We start from the raw sequence: 20,977 nt of genomic DNA, 5'->3' as shown, positions 1-20,977 counted from the left end.
TGACATGGGTCTGGAGTGGCTATTCATTTATTCATGAGGAAACTAGCTGCTGGACAAAGAAGATTAGAGGGAACAGTCTTTGATGCCTTCATAGGGCCAGAGAATGGTGCTTATTATGCCAGCCAGACTGTAAAATTGCAGGATTAACAGGGTACTAGGTAGATTCCAAAAAAAGGTCTTGCCTCAAAACTGAGGAATAATTTACTGTAGATTAAGCAAAGCAGACATGAAGAATCATGCTGTTTCCAAGTAATTTCACTGTTTCTATAAATAAAGATCAGGAGTATTTAATGAAATACAAAAATGCCCAGTACCCCAAAAGAGTATAGATTCAAGATCAAAAGACCCAAAGGAAAAGGAAACTACTTCCAAAGAAAATCATAACCACATTGCATAAAACCAGTGATAAGTGTTTTGAAAGGTGCTACAAAAAATATGTATGTTGGGGGGGGGGGAATAAGGACTATAAAATATTTTTCATTAGAAACAATCCATTTGGAAAGACAGTGGAGAAACATCTTTAACCTAAAATTCTATAACCAATGAAAATATCATTTGAAAAAGAAGATGAAATAGTTTCATATTCTCCCCCCACACCTCAATGTTACTATTGCACCAAGTTTATTTTATTCACATAAATTACAAAATAAATGGCTGTTGCTAAGCCCACCAGAAAATAGTCAAAGAAATGCCCAACAGAGATACAAATAAGACAAAATGTATCTACATTTATATAATAATGTAAATGTAAGTTATATAATAATCATTGTTCCAACCAAGCTTTGCCTCTGAGAGTAGAACTACACTGAGGATGACCCAAATTAAACTAGCTATCTCACTTGTTTTCTTGGAAAACAAGTTATAAACAATCCCAATGTGCAGTATTTGACTTTCAATACCTGAAGGAAAAAGAGATCTTTGAAATAATACCTTATGCAAATGTTTCATCTGGATACCTGCTACCAAATTAATAGGTTCAGCCTCAAAATTGTTGCTTCTCTGAGTTCCTCCATGGCTTTGAATATTTTTTTCCTCTATAATTCTCGGTTTTCCAAACCAGTATGAGCGCTACAAAGAAAGTTAAGATGTAATCACATAAGTGAGCATTAAGAAATGAAGCCCTCTATCTGAACAGACTTATAAAAAATAAAATGATCAATAATATCCCTACAAAGAAAAGTCCAGAACTCTATGGTTTAATTGGTGAATTATGCTAAATATTTAAAGAGGAATTAACAATTTTTCCAGCCCTTCCAAAAATATTAAGAGGGAACACTTCTTAACTGAGTCTACAAGATAAGCATCATTCTGACATCAAAGTCATAAAAAGACAACACAAGAAAGGAAAAATCCAGAAAGGATTTTTAAGATACTTAGGAACATAGATGTAAAAATCTTCAACAAAATACCAGCAAGCTGAATCCAGTAGCCTATTAAAATGATTACACTCCATTACAAAGTGATATTTATCCCAGGGATGCAGGAATGATTCCAACCTACAAAAATAAATCAATCTAATACACCACACTAACAGAACAAAATGAAAACAAAATGCCATGCAATCATTTCAACTGATACATAATAAAAATGCCCAGAAAACCAGGAACCGAAAGAAGAAAATTTTCTTAAAATAATAAAGGGCATTTATGAAAAACACACAAGAAACCTATAGTAACATAATACTCAATGGTATAAGATTTAAAGTTTTCCCTTTAAAATTAGGAACAAGAGAACAGTAACTGCTTTCATACCTGATATTTACCATTGTACTGGAAGTTGTAGCCAGAGCAACGAAGCAAGAAGAAAATAAATAAAATCCATCCAAATTGAAAGAGGTAAAACTATTTAAAGATAGCATGATCTTATATGCAAAAAATCCTAATACTACTATAGAAGCTAACAAACTCAGTAAAAATACAGTGTATAAGATCAACATGTAAATATATACCAGGATGAATAATTCATAAAGAAAATTAATTTCATTTACAAAATAGGATCCAAGAATAAAACACTGAGGAGTAAAGTTAATCCAGGGAGATAAAAGACTATATACTGAAAAGCATAAAGCCTTGATGAAAGAACTGAAGACTAAAATAAATAGAAAATTCATGAATTTGAGAATTGATTATTTTACATATGGTAACACTAGCTAAGTCAATAGTGCAATCCCTACCAAAGTTCCAATGGCCATTTTAAAAAATTTGTTTAATTTAGTTACACATGATAGTACAATGATCTTGACATATTATACATTTGAATCAGATGGGATATAATTTCTCATTTTTCTGAGTATACAGGTTGCAGAATCACATTGGTCATGCAGTCACATATATACACACAGTAATAATAATTTCGTTTCATTCTACTATCCTTCCTATCTCCCCAACCCTCCCCTCCCATTTTTGCAGAAACAGAAAACCTGATCCTCAACTCAAAGTTGAAGGACCTTTTTTTAAGGACCTTTTTTAAAGGACCTCTTAATGAACAAAACAATCTTGAAAATGAAGAAAAGAGGTGAATGAGTCACATTTTCTGATTTCAAAACTTACAACATGGATACTAAGCATTATAGTGGAATAAAAAGCTAAAGGTCAAGAAATAAACCCATACACATATGAACAACTGATTTTCATCAAGGGTTCCAACATTATTCAATAGGGAAGTGAACAGTTACTTCAGAGAGTGGTGTTGGGGCAATCAGTATACCCATGTGCAAAAGAAGCTAGACTGCTACCTCACATTGTACCCAAAAACTGACTCAAAATGAATTAATGGTCTAAATATAAGAGTAAAACCAATCAAATTCTTGGGAGAAAACACAAGGATAAATCTTCATGATTCTGGAATTTACAATGTCTTCTTAGAAATAATACCAGTAGAATCTATTTTGATATAATTAAAAAGAACCAATAAAAATCTCATTTTAATGTTAATCTACTAATAAAGATCCAAATAAAGCCAAAAGAAAGAAAGAAAAAAGAAATAATACCAGATATACAAGCAACAAAGTAAAAAATGTATAAATTGAATTTCATCAAAATGAAGAACTTTTGGGATAGGAATTTGACACCGTGGTAGAGCACTTGCCTAGCACACACATGAGGCCCTGGTTTCCATCCCCAGCACCAACAAAACAAAACACTGGGTTAAAGGACACTTTGAGTGAAAAGACAATCCACTGAAAGGGAGAGAATATCTGCGGATCACGTATCATGAGGGTCTAGTATGCAGGATACATAAAAAAACTTAATAAATGGGAACAGGAGTTGAATAGATGTTTTTCTAAACAAGATATACAAATGGTCAACTAACATATCAAAAGATCACACTATTATTAGTTATAATGGAAATCTACATAAATTAGATACTATTTTATACCCAAGAAGATAGCTATAAAAAAAGGAAAATAAGAAGTGTTGGTGAAGGTGTAGAGAAACTGGAACACCAGTACCTCACTTGGGGAACATAAAATGGTGCAGAGAGTTCCTCAAAACATCAAATAGAGTTTTCAAAAGAACTAGCAGTTCCATTCTGGCTATATAACCAAAAAAACTGAAAGCAGGTATTCAAGCAAATATTTGTATCCACAGCAGCATTATTCACAATAGACAAGACATGAAAACAACATATATGCCCACCAATTGTGGAATGGATAAAAGAATTGCTCCAAATACATAGTAAAATATTACTCAGTCATACAAAGGAATTTGTAAATACTGATGTATGCTATACCATGGATAAACCTAAAAAGCATTAGGCTAAGTAAAAGTAGACACAAAAGGTCAATTACTATATGATTATATTTATATGAAATATCTCAAAGAAGTCAATCCACAGATAAAGCAGATTAGTGGTTACTAGGGGCTTGGAATAGGAAAAATGGGGGTAATTCCCTCATGGGTCAGGCTTTTATTTCTGTGGAATGAAAATTTATGGAATTTTGTATAGATGATGGTTGCACATTGTGAATGTAAACTGTTAATATGCTAAGTGCCACTACCTCTATTCTCTTTCAATGGTTAGTTTTATTTATGTAAATTTCACCTTAATTAAAAAATTTTAAATAAGAATAAGAAGCAAAGATTTCTGAGAACTGGAAAACACTTTGGCTTGGTTCACTTTGTGAGATGGAGAAAGTTATAGCATACTTTCAGAGACTGTATTTTGCAGCAAAGTTATCTACAATTTGAAGCAAAAGCTGTTAAAATGCAATGTTCAAGACAGAGTGACAAAATGCAATTCTGAAAAATGACATCACAATCAATGCCTATCTATTACAAAAGGTCTCTTCATTGTACCATATATTACCTAGTATTGGTAAGGAAATGTGGAGGACAAGATGCAGGTGCTTTACTACTCGAAGTAAAGTAGTTCAGCTACTGAAAGGAAGCAAGAGGTGAAAAACTAGGATACAGGAAGTACAAAAAGTCCTCTCCTCACTAGGATCTAAGATAATTAGGTGAGAACTCCCTTTGTAGACTTTTATGTTTCCTCAAACTGCAGTCTTATCCACTATTTATCATTTGGGTGCAGAAAGGTTACAGTACTTACAGTTTTAATGTGGAGGTTCTGTATAAGATGTTGTGCAAATAGGAAGCTTTAAGATTATATTAAGAAAGGGCTAGCATTTGAGTAAGGGTGGTAGATTATTACAGTTGAGGAAGATTTGCCCTTAACATTTTATTTGATTATAAATATTATGCAATAGGATCATGAGGACTATGGACTTTTGCAACACTAAAACTCACCAGAAGGAAAAAGTACCATGGTTGGGGCACGCCACTCTGCCCAGGAAAGACAGTTTCTACATACCAGGTAACAAGGCCATATAAAAAAGCATCAAGTAAAAGCATTCCCAACATATAGCCAAAGATGAGGTTATCATCAAGACTTGCTGGTTTCCAAAGGTTATGCCATTTAACACCAATCTCTGAAATAAAAAGAGATATTTATCATAGATGAATGCTCTGTGATTAAAATTGCAAAGAAATAAGTTTGATTTTCTAAATTTTGCAACTGTGACTTATCTGCTATTAACACTTCATTCAGAAAAAGATGGAATTTGAAACAACAGTGGGTTTCTCCCTCCTCTCATCAAAACCTTAAAAAATAAAAAGAAATGACTGAAACAAAATAAATAACTGAAACAAAAATAAGAAATAAGAGAAGAGTCAGGGGAAAAGCAAACCTATTAGATTCTGTCCCTTTACTCTTCTCATGCTAAATTCTCTTTGAAATAACCATGAAGATATACAAATTTGGAAAAATATTTGACAGTACTAAGAGATGAATACTGATTACAGAGCAGAAGAAAAAACAAGTAGTTCTGCTTAGCTACAGCACAGATGGAAAGGGAAAAAAAAGTAAGCAAAAGAAACCAAGAAATTCTATTCTATTCTACCTTTTCTATCTCCAGACACAGGATAGCACAAGGAAAAGCATTAGGGCTTGCAATGAACTGCTCCTTCAAAGAGGCAAGACATAAAAATGATAATGGCCTGTAAAACTTATCTGCCCTTCAAATTTAGCCTTCTTTTTTCTGTAGACAATCACTTTGAGAAGAACTTCTATAAATATTATGTCTTTCAGAAAAAGGAAATAGTCTGAGAAAAAAGCATTTATGGGCTGGGGTGGAGCACTTGCCTAGCATGTGTGAGACACTGGATTTAATTCTCAGCACCACGTATAAATAAAGGTCCACTGACAACAAAAAAGTATTTTTTTTAAAAAAAGCATTTAGTAGAATTAAAAATGATCATCAAAATAAAGCCATTCTAAGAGGCAATAAGCAGTAATTTAGAAACCACAGCAGGGGCGAAAAAAGACAGAACACAGACTTCAGGAAGTTTTCCATACTTGAGAAATCCTCCCACCCTATACCCTGCACACAATAGGTGTTCCTGAAAGATAAAATTTATTATAAAAGAAACAATAAATAATGTAAAATAAGCAATTGTGATGAAAATAACATTTAGAAAACTAAGAGTTTTGCTCTTTCAGAACAAACCAATGAAATATCACATCTAGGTAAATTAATGTGAGCTTTTAAATGCTTCATTTAAAAAGTAAGAATTATACAATCATCCACAAATAAAGTTATATGTATGTCCCATACATATGACTATATATATATGTATAATTTTTATTCTTCTGTCTGGCTACTCATTTGGCGGTTTTGTTCACAAATGAGAAAATTAAGTATCCTCAATTAAATCGATTAATCAATAAATACTACAAAAATCCCACTAAATTCCAACAGGATTTTTCACAGAACTAGACAAAGTGACCCTAAGTGGAAACCAAAGTAACAAGAGTAACTGAAAAATAGCAAGGTAGGACAAGAAACATATTAAGACTTGATACAAAGAGATTTATATATATATGAGAATATGATGTAAAAAAAGATAGAATTAGAGACCAGTAGAGAACAATAAACTATTCAATAAATGATTGTAATAGCTTGATTTTCATATTAAAAAACCTTATCTTTTTTTAAAATTTTAGAAGAACACAATACCTTTATTTTATTTATTTATTTATTTATTTTTATGTGGTGCTGAGAATGGAGCCCAGTGCCTCACATATGCTAGGCAAATGCTCTACCACTGAGCCACAACACCAGCACTGTTTGGTTCTTATCTCACAACAGGAAGATTAAATCTATGTTTAACAAAAAGCCAAATATAAAAATTAAATATTTTAAAAGTTTAGAAGTATAGTAGTATTATATTTGTGACTCTGGGTATGGAAGAATTTCTTCAATAAGATCTAGATAAACATTTGGGTCATTGTGATTACAAGAAATAAAAAAATTAGAAAAATGAGGCCATAAGCAAGTTAAATAAGCCACAGACTAAAGACTATTATTTATAATACCTACAAAATACATAGAAGATTCAAATCCCTTTATGTAACAAAAGAGAATTCTTTCCTCCACCCAAATGAAACACACTGATTTATCACTATTTACCTGGTGGAAAGGAAAAAGTAAAATAATTTGATGATGTAAAGGACATAAAAATATGAAATAATCACCTATCATGAGCCAAGATTAGTTAGCAAATCTATTTCTCCTTAACTGACATTGTGCACCCCACGAAGATAGAAATATAAGTATCATTTTGGAAAAGAGGTCCATTTTAGAAATAAATAAAAGGAAAACCATATCTCTACACTTCAACTAAGAGAAGAATGAAAGTAAGCTGGAGAGGACAAGCACATGGGTTTTAGGTTTTCTTGTCTTGGGGATATCCTAGAGGAAGGTTCCAAATAGATCAATTAGAAGTAGCTAACAGTACTAAAGTAGTGCTCCTTTCTCCTAATACTTTCAAAGCAGCATTGAGAGTTTATAGAAATATATAAGTGTTTGTGAAAACCAAAGAGGCTCAGTGAGGGCCAGTGAAAAACAGAGAAATGGATGAGAATAAGGTTTGGGAAAGTGGCCACAACCATGTTCTGGAATAGATGGGGGTATTATTATGTTTTGTCAATGGACCACACATACTCAGTCATACTTCAGTTAGTAGTATCCATATAGCAGCTTGGGCTAAGCATTGTACTACAAAGGCAAAAGATCTAGAGGATACCACATAGAGTCGAGGACCTGCTTCTCCCCAACTATAAGGACCTGCTTCTCCCACATATATCCAAGTAATCTTGAAGAATACATGAGGAGACAATTTTAAAAAATGACTTATTCAGAACCTCAATAAACTACTGGATTTGACTTAAAATTACATATAATTTCTTCACCCCTACAGTGAAGAAAGTAAAAAAAATTAGTTATAGAAAATAAATAAGATATATACATTTGCTTTTTATTGTCAGATTAGTTTAATGCATTATTTGAAAAGATTTGAAAAACTCATGTACTGTTGGTGAGAGAATAAACTGTATATATATAATATCAATAAAAATTAAGCTATAAATACTTTATGATAGCATTTTTATAGCTTAGTTTTGCTTTTTTTGCTGTTGTTTTAATTTTAAGGAAGGATTCTTGCTATGTTGCCAAGGCTGTTCTCCAACTCTTGGCCTCAACTGATCCTCCCACCTCAGCCTCTTGATTACCTGGAAATACAGCTGAGTGCCACTGCACCCAGTTTAATTTCACTTTTCTTTTTTTGGACTGGGAATCAAACCCAGGACTCATGCATGCCAGACAAGCACTCTACCATGAGCCACATCCTGGGTCCCTAGCTTAGCATTTTTATTTTTCATGCATGTGTACTGTTATTGTTAATGAGAAAAAACTGGAGCCTATCTAAATATGCCTTTATAGGGAACTAGTTAATTAATCTATCCATCTTAAAGGAACATTAAACAACTTTGTAAAAAACATGAAGCAAATCTTTTTTTAAATAGTTTTTAGTTGTAGATAGATACAATACCTTCATTTATTTATTTTATGTGGTACTAAGGATTGAACTCAGTGCCTCACACATGCTAGGCAAGCACCTTACCACTGAGCCACAACCCCATCCCAAAGTACATCTCTTTTTTTAAAAATTTTTATTTATTTTTTTAGTCATACATGACAGTAGAATGCATTTTGATATATAATACATACATGGAATGTACATACATCAATCATATTGTCTATTCTATTCTGCTGCCCTTCCTATCCTCCCTACTCCTCCCCTCCCCTCCCATCCCCAAAGCACATCTTAATTGAAAAAGGTTCAGAATATATTACAAGTGAAGGAAGCAAGTGATAGAATAGAAATTCTAAAATAATTTTATCTGTGAGTGTAACAGGTAGTTTACTATTGGATATTTTGACTTAATATACTTCTGATTTTTTTCATAGTTCACATAATTGTCTTTACAATAAATAAATAAATACAGGGAAAAATAAACACATATTCTTACCTTCTCATCTCCTGTCCTTACCACCCACCACTTCACTTCAACATCTTCCTAAGAACTGAATCAGGAAGGCCAATGTTGTAATGCAACACTCACCTTTGATTTCCAACTTGACCAGAAGATTAATTCCCAGTGCCAGTGCAACATTTGAGCTGAGACAGGCAGCCACTTTGTTACTAACAGATATGGCTCCATAGTGTTGAAAGATGAAGTTAAATGGAAAGAAACTGGCAAAAAACATCAGGTGTCCAGCAGAAGCAGCCAAATGGGCTGCAAACAAGGAGAACATTATCAGTTTAAGGCAATTGGAAAAATAATAAATCAAAACTTTTGTTTTGGTACCAGGGATTAAACCCAGGGGACTTAAGCACTAAGTCAAGCCATATACCCAGCTCTTGTTGTTTGTTTGTATTTTTTATACCTTTATTTTAATTATTTATATTTATATAGTGCTGAGGACTGAACTCAGTGCCTCACACACGCTCGGCAAGCACTCTACCACTGAGCCATAGCCCCAGCACCCCCAGCTCTTTTTTCTATTAGAGAAAAGATCTTGCTGAGTTGCTTAGGGCCTTGCTGTGTTGCTGAGGCTAGCCTTGAACTCACAATCCTCCTGCCTCAGCTTCCCTAGAAGGTATGCATCACTGAGGCAGACACAACTTTTTAAACTACAACAGAGTATTAAGCTATAAATTCTAAAAGGAGAGGGAATTTATCTTCCTTTTTCACTTTTCTATCACCAGTATATAATATACAATATATGCTCAGTAAATGTGTTGAGCTTTGCAAAATGATAGAGTGGAAGTAAGTGACAAATCTCAATTCTTCCACAGTTTGGAATCAAAGCAGTGAGAGAACATCCAATTTGAGAGGGAGGTGGAAGACAAGAGGGAATTCACTGAGACAAAATACTGATAGTTACTGATCTTGAAGGACTGGGAAACTGTGGTTACCGGAACAGAAAATATGAAAGCATTTGCTAACTCCAAATCTGTACCTGCAGCACCAGGGCAGGTCTGGGAGAAGGAGTTACAACATTAGAAAGAGGGCGAGGCAAAGTGACAAGCTTACTTCAGAAACAGCAGTGGAAGAGAAAGTAAAACTGAGTTAACCTGGGGCAGGAGCTACATATCCTTTGGTGAGAATGCCCAGTTTCTCTCAGCTTGTTAGGGAAACCATGTTCTGCAGCTCTGAAAGCAATTAATTCTCTACAACTTCATCCCACCTAGACACCAGCAAAAACTATTATAGGGAATGACATTGAAATGGGCCCTTTGAGTAACCTGCAATTACTGTGAGCTGAAGGCTGCCAAGCCATCTTCTGTTCCCACTGCTGACGAAAGGACTGGGGTGGAATGGAACATAGAGAATGACACTTCCAGGGAGTGCAGTGTTAAGGAAGCGGACTCAGTGGATGGCTGTAGCTGACCCAGAAGCTGATGGAGTGCATGCCAGTGCACCCCAGAGGCCGCCAACTACCACACATACCACATGTGTTGCAGCTAAACACTTCTGACCTTCTAGATGGCAATTAGGTATCCAGATATACCAAGTAAAGGTGGAAGCCTCTTAGATTTGTACAGGAGTGTGTGGATATACACCAAGACCTACATTCTACAGTTTTTGAAACAAAAAGCTAAAGTAGATGGGGAAAAACTAAATATATAACAGAGAAATAGTTGGTGTGGTTGCTACTTCGACTCTCAGAGAAACTTAAGAGGTCAAGCAAAGGAGGCATGGACACTAACTATGCCTCTTAAAATCTGATGGAATCCATATGTAACAAAATGAAATTAAACCCCTATCTCTCACCCTGCATGAAACTCAACTCAAAGTGGATCCAAGACATAGGCACTAGAACAGAGACCCTGCACCTAATATAAGAAAAAGTAGGTCCAAATCTTCATGTTGGCTTAGGATCTGTTTTCCCTTATTAAGACCCCTAAAGTGCAAGAAGTAAGATCAAGAATCAATAAATAGGATGGATTCAAACTAAAAAGCTTCTTTTCAGCAAAGGAAACAATAACGTGAAGAGAGAACCTACAGATGGGAGAAAATCTTTACCACATGCACCCCAGATAGAGCATTGATCTCCAGAATATATAAAGAACTCGGAAAACAACACCAAAACCACAAATAACACAATTAATAAATGAGATAAGAAACTGAACACACATTTCATAGAAGAATACAATCAATCAACAAATCAAAAATGAAAAAACTGTTCAATATCTCTAGCAATTACAGAAATGCAAAGTAAAACTACACTAAGATTTCATCTCACTCCAGTCAGAATGGCAATTATCAAGAACACTAGCAGTCTTAGGTGCTGGTGAGGATGTAGGGAAAAAGGTACACTCACACATGTGCTAGTGGGACTGTAAATTGGCACAAACACTAGGGAAAGCAGTATGGAGATTCCTCAGAAAATGTGCAAAGGAACCATCATTTGACCCAGCTATCCTACTCCTTGGTTTATACCCAAAGGACTTAAAATCAGTATACTACAGTGACACAGCCACATTAATGTTTATAGAAGCTCAATTCACAATAGCTAAACTATGGAACCAAGCTAGATGGCCTTCAACAGATGGATAATGAAAATGTGGTACATATGACTTAAGAAACTCATGAAAAGTATAACACTCTTTTATGCTATAATATACTACTATACTATAATATACCCACTTGTACCTATTTTATAATATGTCCACTTATACCCATTTTCAATGTTCTTTTCTTCGTATGGTTATAAAGTTTTTGTTATCATTTCCTTTCTGTTCAGAAAATCTGCTTTATTTCTTCTTTAAGGGTAAAAATGAAAGCAAATCATTATCTTTGTTTTCCATCTCCTGAGAATGTCTTTATTTCCCATTCAATCCTGGAGAACAGTTTTGCTGAATATAGATTTCAAAGTTGGTAGTTCTTTTCTTTTGCACTTGAAAACATGTTATTTCCTTCTGGCATCAGATGAGAAACTTGTCATTACAAATGATGTTCCTCTATAAGTAACACATGGTTTTACTCTGGCTGCTTTGTAGTTTTTTTAATTGTCTTTAGTTTTCAGAATTTTAACTATGATATGCCTTGACATGAATTTCTTCAGGTTTATCCCCACTGGTGTTTGCTAAGCTTCCTGAGACTACAGGTCTGTCCTTCCACCAGCTTTGGCACATTTTTAGTTATTAATGCTTTGAATATTTTTTCAGTCTCACATATTTTTCTGCTGTCTTTCTGAGATTCCAATGTATGAATGTCCCTTATCCTTGAGAAATAATCCATTTTTTTTCTCAATATTATTTCTCTATTTTTTTTGTATTGCATATATTCTACTGATGTTTCCTCAGTTCCACTCCCTCTTTATTCTATTGTTTTTTTTTTCTTTTTGGTTTTTCAAGCCTGTATATTTAGTTCTTTATTATAACTTCTTTGCTGAGATTCTCATTTTTCAGTTGTATCAAGAGAATGCATTTAAAAATGACAACTTAGGAAGGATCAAGATTTTTTCTTTTATCCATATTCCCATTTTTTTATTCTACTTTTTCTTCATCTTTGAAAAACACAGATTTATTCTTATAATTTTACCCTCACATTAACTGCTTTCTTCTACACTTATTTATTAGTTATCCTTGATTTATCTTAAGTGGGATTCAAGTACATGTGGTCTCAAGTTGATTAGGTTTTACAGTTGCCAATGTACTCATATCCTGGTTTTGAACCCTTTTCGCCTGTTCTTCAACTTTCTTCCCCCACTAACAGCCAAATTTTCTTGTTTCCACTTTCTCTTTTTCTTTATCACTCTCAATCTTTTATTCCTTCTTGTTTATGATTATATCTGCTACCTACTTCCTGTATCTCCTCTGGTCATTTTCTTTTAAATATTAAAACTTTCTCCCACCTCTCCACCCTATTTTCTCTTAAGAAGCTATAATCCCACTGAATAACAGAATTATATAGTTTAAGCAATTCATACACCATTCATATTGGGGTGATTATTACATAATGTCGAATGCCAGAGTTCACAATTATGTATTGTACTGATGTTGGTCATTGATCCCCATTGATCCTATAGAGGTGGTAATTAATGTAACAGACATCAAAGTATGCTCCAGATATTTATCTTTATACTAACTACCATTTATCTTTATACTAACAGTAGGGCCACTCCTATTTTTCCCCCACCAGGAGAGGTTGGAAAGTGACTAGAATACTTTAAGATTACACAGTAGAGAGTTTGCTAATGAGAAATTCTTACAACCTAGCCAAACAAACCTCCATCCTTGACATCTACAAAAACAAAGAGAAATTCTGGAATTAAAAAAAAAGAAAAATCTTAGGTCCACTTGACTTGTAAAATTATTTGGCTGGATAAGTCAAATTGACCTAATATGACACCTACAGACTATTTCACTCCAAAACCGCTAAGTTCACCTTCTTCTCAGGAGCTCATGGAAAATTCTCCAAAATAGACCATATCGTATGTCACAATATAAGTCTTAGCAAATACAAAAAGATTGATATAATCCTCATGCATTCTAATGGACCATAGTGGAATAAAATTAGAAATCAACAGCAAGAAAAATAACAGAAACCACAAAATCCACTGAGATTAAACAATATTCTTTCAAAAGAAGAACTGATCAAAGAATAAATGAGAGATGAAATCAATAAATTCTTAGAATCAAATGAAAACAAAGATGAAACATTTCATACTCTTTGGGACAATATGAAAACAGAATTAAGAAGGAAAAATCTTTAGATTGAGTGCCTATATTAAAAAAACTAGAGAGATTCCAAATAAATAAGCTTATACTCCACCTCAAATCCTTAGAAAAAGAACAAACAACCCCAAGGTCAATGGAAGGCAAAAATATTAAGAATCAGAGCTGAAATTAATGAAATTGAGAATAAAACGGAATCTGTTTGGTCACTGCCCATATAACCTGGCCCATAACACAACCACTCTGAAAACAGTACAGAGATTTCTCAAAAAATTAGGAATGGAACCACTGTTTGACCTAGTTATCCTATTCCTCAGTATATACCCAAAGGACTTAAAATCAGCATACTACAATGATGTAGTCACATCAATGTTTACAACAACTCTATTCACAATAGCTAAGCTCTGGAACCAACCTAGATGCCCATCAACAGATGAATGGATAAAGAAATTGTAGTACATATGCCACAAAGAAGAATGGCTTTATGACATTTGCCAGCAAATGGATGGATGTGGAAAGTATCATGCTAAATGAAATAAGATACACCCAAAACATCAAAGGTCTAATGTTCTCTCTGATATGTGGATGCCGACCTACAACAAGGCGGGTGGCAAAGAACAGAAGTTCATTGGATAACAAAGGGGAATGAGGGGAAGGGAGAGGGGATAGGAAAAGGAAAAACAGTGGAATGAATCTAATATAACTTTGCTATGTATATAAATATATACATACACATACACACACACACACCACAGTGAATCCCACTATCCTGTACACCCACACTTAAAGTCGATGGCATTATGACAATGATAAGAGGTACTGTTTAGACAACAATAACCTGTGTTCCAATCCCTTGCGCGCAAACCGGAAGGGAAAAAGATTTAAGGCACCTTTTTTTTAAATATTCCAGACTGTCTGATCCGTCTCCTGGTATAAAATTTGTTATGTAAATTAAATGTGCAGATAACATGCTCACCCAAAAAGTAACAACTTCATTTGCAAGTACCTTCCAGGAAAAGAAAACAGAACCTGCTCTGCTGATGGTCTCCTAGAAAAGAATAAGGCCTTTAGGCCAAAGGGACCCTGAGAAAAATTATCAATGTTATCTTAACCAAGATTTTATTTTAGGAGAAAATAACTTGGAGAGGGGGACATATACTGATGTGATGGAATCAAACCAAAAAGCTTCTGTAGCTGGACAATGGCACATGCCTATAATCCCAGCAGCCCGGGAGGCTTAGGCAAGAGGTTCACGAGTTCAAAGCCTTAAGAGAGAAACATTAATGAGGATTATGGGAACTCACTCTCCTCTGGACAATGTTTAAAATGTTAATTGAGTCTGCTTTTCCAGATATCCTACTCTGCCTATCCTGCCTGTTTAAAAAAAAGTCACACTGATGAGTAACAATTTGTGCAAGGCTTGAGAGCTATAAAATATTAAAGTGTGATGTCCATTACTTTTAGGATTTTTGTTTGTTAGAGAAACAGATAACTTACAATTTTGACCAGGTTTGATTTTTCATGAATAAACCGAATATATGTGAAAATATATGTATAAATATGTATATATATCTGAAACTAAATATGTTTTTCCTAAGTCTTATCTAAATGTTCTGTAAAAGTTTATTAAATAAAAGTTCATATAGGTTTAATCAATAAGTGTTATCTTTTATATATTGCACCTGGCATAAAAGGGCCACACTGCCATTTGAAAAACTGACTTATATCTGTCTGCTTTTTAAGCCTAGTTCTGATCATTAACACTATTCCCTAAATGTATAGAGATTTAAGGCTATCCTTTGATTTTTTCTAGTACTGCTAAATTCTGCAAACCTGTATGATCTATGAATTCTGAATTTTACTGTGAAAAATTAAACATAGTTAAGATAAAAACACAATACATTAAGAAGATAATGATAAACCATAATCAAGTGCACTTCATCCCAGGGATGTAAAACTGTTTCAACATATGCAAAATCAAAAAATGTAATTCACTACTTAAATACAATTAAGAACAAGAATCATATTTTCATCTCGATAGATGCAGAAAAGACCTCTGATAAAATTCAGCACTCATTCTTGTTAAAAACATTGAAGAAATAGGATAAAAGGAACTTGCCTCAACATTTATAAAGAGTATATATGACAAACCCATAGCCAACACCATATTGAATGGAGAAGAACTGAAAGCATTTCCTCTAAAATAAGAAACAACAAAAGGATGTGCACTCTCATCACTTCTATTCAGTATAGTTCTCAAAACTAGCCAGGGCAATCAGGCAAGAGAAGGAAATTAAAAGGATACAAATTAGAAAGTAAGCCAAAGTATCATTGTTTGCTGATGACATGATCCTATTCCTATAAGGCCCCCCAAAATCCACCAGAACACTTCTAGAGCTGATACATGAATTTAGCAAAGTAGCAGGAGGTAAGATTAACACTCAAAAATCAATAGCTTTTCTATACTCCAATAATAATAAAACTGAGAAAGAAATCATGAAAGCCATCCCTTCATAAAAAAACAACCCTTGGAATTAATTAATCTAACCATAGTAGAAAGATTTCTACTATGAAAACTACAGAACACTGAAGGAAGAAATTGAAGAGAACCTCAGACCTACCATGTTGCTAGACAGGCAGAATTGTCAAGATACCCATACTGGGCTGGTGTTGTAGGTCACTGGGAGAGCACTTGTCTAGCCTATTTCAATTCTCAGCACCATGCATAAATAGATAAATAAATAAACAAATTTTAAGAAATGGCCATACTACCAAAAGCAATATACCCATTCAATGCAATCCCCATCAAAACACCAATGACATTCTTCACAGAACTAGGAAAAAAACATTCTAAAATTCATTTGGAAAAATAAGAGACCCAGAATAGCCATAACAATCTGAACAAGAAAAATGACACATAATACCTGATCTTAAATTATACTATAGAGCTATGGTAGCAAAAACAACATGGATTTGGCATCAAAATTCACATGAAGAACAATGGAATAAAACAGAAGACAAATTTTTACAATCATATGATACTTCACAAAGTGGAAAGATAGCCTTCTTAATCAATGGTGTAGAGGAAAAAAAAACTATACCCTAATATCTCACCTTGCAAAAAAGTCAACTCAAAAGGGATCAAGGACCCATGAATTAGACATAGGACCAACACTTTGACATGTAGGCACAGGCAAAGACTTTCTCAATAGGACCCCTAAAACTCAGAAAATAATGCCAAGAATTAATGCATGTGATAGAATCAAATTAAAAAGCTACTGCAGCTGGGCACAATGGCACATGCTTATAATTCCAGCAGCCGGAGAGCCTTAGGCAAGAGTTTCATGAGTTCAAAAGCCAGCCTCATCACAATTCACAATAGCTAGACTGTGGAACCAACCTAGATGCCCTTCAATAGATGAATGGATAAAAAAAATGTGGCATCTATACACAATGGAGTATTACGCAGCACTAAAAAATGACAAAATCATAGAATTTGCAGGGAAATGGATGGCATTAGAACAGATTATGCTAAGCGAAGCTAGCCAATCCTTAAAAAACAAATGCCAAATGTCTTCTTTGATATAAAGAGAGCAACTAAGAACAGAACAGAGAGGAAGAGCATGAGGAAAAGATTAACATTAAACAGAGACGAGTAGGGGGAGAGAAAGGGAAAGAGAAGGGAAAGCATATGGAAATGGTAGGAGACCCCCAATGTAACACAAAATTACATATAAGAGGTTGTGAGGGGAAAGGGGGGGCAAGGGAGAGAACTGAACAACAGCAGATGAGGTAGAGAGGGAAGATGGGAGGGGAGGGGAGGGGGGATAGTAGGGGATAGGAAAGGCAGTAGAATACAACAGTCACTAATATGGCATTATGTAAAAATTGTGAATGTGTAACTGATGTGATTCTGCAATTTGTATTTGGGGTAAAAATGGGAGTTCATAACTCATTTGAATCAAATGTACGAAAGATGATATGTCATGACCTTTGTAATGTTTTGAACAACCAATAAAAAAAAAGAAAAAAAAGCCAGCCTCATAAACTTAGCAAGACCCTAAGCAGCTCAGTGAGACCCTGTCTCTAAAGAAATTATTTTTTTAAAAAGGGCTGGTGATGTGGCTCAATGGCTAAGGGCCCCTAGATTCAATCTCTGGTACCAGAAACAAAAAACAAAAACCTTCTGTGCAGCAAAGGAAATGATAAAGAGAGTGAAAGAGTGAAGAGAGAGCCTACAAAATTGGAGAATATCTTTGCCAGCTACTGCACTGACAGGGAATTAATATCCAGAATATACAAAGAACTTGAAAATCTCAATGCAACAAACAAACCCCCAAAGCACCATCAAATAGTCCAATCAACCAATGGGCAAAAGAACTAAGCACAAAAAGAAACACAAGTGTTCAAGAAGTGTGTGTGTGTGTGTGTGTGTGTGTGTGTGTGTGTGTAAAAGCTCCACATCTCTAGCAATTAGGAAAATGTAAATCAAACTACACTAAGATTTATTTCATTTCACTCCAGTCAGAATGGCAATTATCAAGAACAAAAAAAATTAATAAATGCTAGTGAGGATATGGGGGGAAAGGTTCACTTTTACATTGCTGGTGGGATTGCAAATTAGTTCAACCATTTGGGAAACCAGGAATGGAATCCTCATATGACTCACTTATCCTACTCCTCAGTATTTATCCAAAAGATCTAAATCAGCATGTTATAGTGTTACAGTCACCTCAATGTTTACACCAGCACAATTCACAATAAACAATTATGAAATCAACCCAGATGTCCATTGATTGATGGACAGATTAAGAAAATGTGGTATACATACATAATGAAGTTTTATTCAACTATAATTATATTTGCTGGTAAATGGAGAAAATCATGCTAAGTGAAATAAGCTAGACTCAGAAAAATAAGATTTGAAGTTTTCTCTCATATGTGTAAGCTAGAGCAAAACAAAGGAAAAGAGGGTGATTGGGGAGGGGATCAGATATCATGAAGATACAGGAAAGATAAGTGCAGGAGAAAGAGGAAGAGAATGAGTACGAGGAAGAAAAGAAGGGAAAGGGGAAAATAAGTGGAATTAATTTAATAAAATCATGCTATATTCATATATAAAGGTATCAAAGGGAATTTCATCTTTATGTATATGTAGAAAAAAGGAAGTTTAGTAGAGTAGACGGGGCGGGGGAGAATAAGGAAAGAGAGGCCAGAGTAAAAGGGGAGGAGAATTGGGGATTGAAATCAAATTCCTTACATGTATGATTTTATCAAAATGAATCCAATTACTATGTATAAATAGGATGCTCTAATAAAAAATGGCTTATCAAGTAAACACAGTGTTGATGTCTGTTGAGTGTAATTTTCCATTTTTTATTGTGGTTTTTCAGATTCTTTCTACAGTTAATATCTGGGCACAAGAACATTTCACTGAGCAGATTTATATCTTGTAACTGGTATATCAGATGATTTATACTTAATTACTGAAAATTAGCTTAAGTCTGCCATAATATACATATTTTCTGACTCCTTTGGGTTTAGTTCCTATTTTCTCTTTCCTGTCAGTTATTTGAACATATTTCTAAGTAAATGTCTTAAGTAGACAATCTGGGGCTATTTGGCCACACATACTATTCTTAAGTGAGTTTTCACAAGGAACCAATGTGGCTTTAGATAATACAAAATCCTATTACATGCTAAGTGCACAAAGAAGATGTCAAATAAATAAATAAATTCAGCTATCCCTCTACTTTCAAAAGCAATTTAAAACAACTTTTTACAGGAAGCATTTTTTTTTACTTTCAAATTGTCACAACTTTATATATACATTGGGAAATATTAAATTCTTATTGTTCTTTCAAATCTGCCAACTCAATTCATATGCAACTCATTTTCTATGTTAGAATGTAAGCCAAGGCTACACATGAGGTAGCTGGAAGAAACTCCAAATATACTTTGGCAAACTGAAACAAACAAAAATTATGTTACAGAAGATGCTTACTTACCTTTATTGAAAAATGTGCTAACCATAAAGCTAAAGAATATTGAAGCAATGGCATAACACACAAGGAAGATAAAGATGAAACTATAGTCACTATAGCGCAATATTGGCTCATCTGTAATCTACAAAACAAATACAACATCAGATAAGGTACACAATAACTAGCATCATACAAACACAAGGAAAAGAGAAAAAAAAATATGTCTCTAATGAAACCAATCATCCACTCAGTTTTTGAAACTTAATGAGACAGGAAGTTACATGACTCATTTCTTACCAAAGAGTGTAAGACTTGCTGAGAGACTCAGCAGCATGAGTTTCCACAGTGGAATCAAAAAAAAAAACAACAAAACATTTAATTTTCCTGTCAACTTGAGACCAATCAGATCACAGCATGATTACTCTTTTCCTCTCACAGGAGGAATCAATTTGCAGGCTGCAATTAACTGTAACTAAGTTGTCTACTAGAGTAGCTATTAACCATATGTAGCTATAAAGCATCTGAAATGTAGCTAGCGTGAGGAGTAGAATTTTTAGATTTATTTTAAAAAATTATTTTAGATTTAAATACATGAAAGCAGAGTCAAATATAGAGCAAATATTTCTAATAAAAATGTCAGAATTGGGGCTGGGGTTGTGGCTCAGCAGTACAGTGCTTGCCTTGCAAGTGTGAGGCATTGGGTTCAATCCTCAGTACCACATAAATAAATAAATAAAATAAAGAAGGTAATATAAAAAACTGTCAGAATTGAGATACACAATAACTACAGAAGTGGATTTTGAAGACATATTAAAAAGAATATCAAAATATCATTTGGTATTGGGAAGTGAAACATCAAATTTATGTTTTTATGTATGCATAAATGTACCACAATGAAACTCATCATTCTGTATAATAAATACACACCAATAAAAAGAAAAAAACCTACAAAATAAAATGTATCATTAATTTTTAAGTTACATGTTGAGAGAATATTTTATAAATATTGAGTTTAAAAATTATTAAAAGAATTTCACAATTTTTTTTCTTTTTAAAAATTTTAGTCATTGAAAACTTAGTATTACATGATTCATTATTTTTCTACTGAACAGAATGCTAACAGATACTTGCCTTGGTAAAAAATAACACACAAATCAAAGTTATAATAATAATATATAAAAGGAAGAATGTGAAAAAATAAGCAGCCCAGATGATCCAGTTTCTAAGTCCAATTATGAGCTGGTACTCCTGTAGGAAAGTCAACATATAACAAGTATTACTTACGTCTACAATTCTCATTTCTTTTATGTACCCTCTTCTAATTCCCATAAAATGTTATATAATTGGCTATCAATGTCTCCATTTTAAGAATAACAAAAAAATCAAGAGTATAGATCAAAATCA

General features: G+C 33.9%; 2 protein-coding genes across 2 annotated transcripts in view; both read right to left on the bottom strand.

Annotated features, from left to right (window-relative positions):
* The window catches only part of LOC143385435 (phospholipid-transporting ATPase ABCA3-like), a 109,701-nt gene extending 100,574 nt beyond the window's left edge, over nucleotides 1–9,127 (bottom strand). The window contains exons 1-3 of the mRNA XM_076840925.1: nucleotides 8,965–9,127; nucleotides 4,749–4,930; nucleotides 931–1,068 (exon numbers count right to left, since the gene is read on the bottom strand). Coding sequence (XP_076697040.1) covers nucleotides 931–1,068; nucleotides 4,749–4,930; nucleotides 8,965–9,109 — 465 coding nt within the window. The 5' untranslated portion in view covers nucleotides 9,110–9,127. The remainder of the gene's footprint in view (nucleotides 1–930; nucleotides 1,069–4,748; nucleotides 4,931–8,964) is intronic.
* A 3,999-nt stretch (nucleotides 9,128–13,126) lies between these two features.
* LOC143385434 (phospholipid-transporting ATPase ABCA3-like) overlaps nucleotides 13,127–20,977 on the bottom strand; it is a 45,693-nt gene continuing 37,842 nt past the window's right edge. Inside the window, exons 5-7 of the mRNA XM_077106124.1 lie at nucleotides 20,705–20,821; nucleotides 19,598–19,715; nucleotides 13,127–13,155 (exon numbers count right to left, since the gene is read on the bottom strand). Of these exons, the coding sequence (XP_076962239.1) occupies nucleotides 13,127–13,155; nucleotides 19,598–19,715; nucleotides 20,705–20,821 (264 nt within the window). The remainder of the gene's footprint in view (nucleotides 13,156–19,597; nucleotides 19,716–20,704; nucleotides 20,822–20,977) is intronic.

Source organism: Callospermophilus lateralis, chromosome 19 (assembly GCF_048772815.1).
Source record: "Callospermophilus lateralis isolate mCalLat2 chromosome 19, mCalLat2.hap1, whole genome shotgun sequence".
NCBI lineage: Eukaryota > Metazoa > Chordata > Mammalia > Rodentia > Sciuridae > Callospermophilus > Callospermophilus lateralis.
Note: the sequence above shows the minus strand (reverse complement) of the source record. Positions and strands in the feature narration are given on the sequence as shown.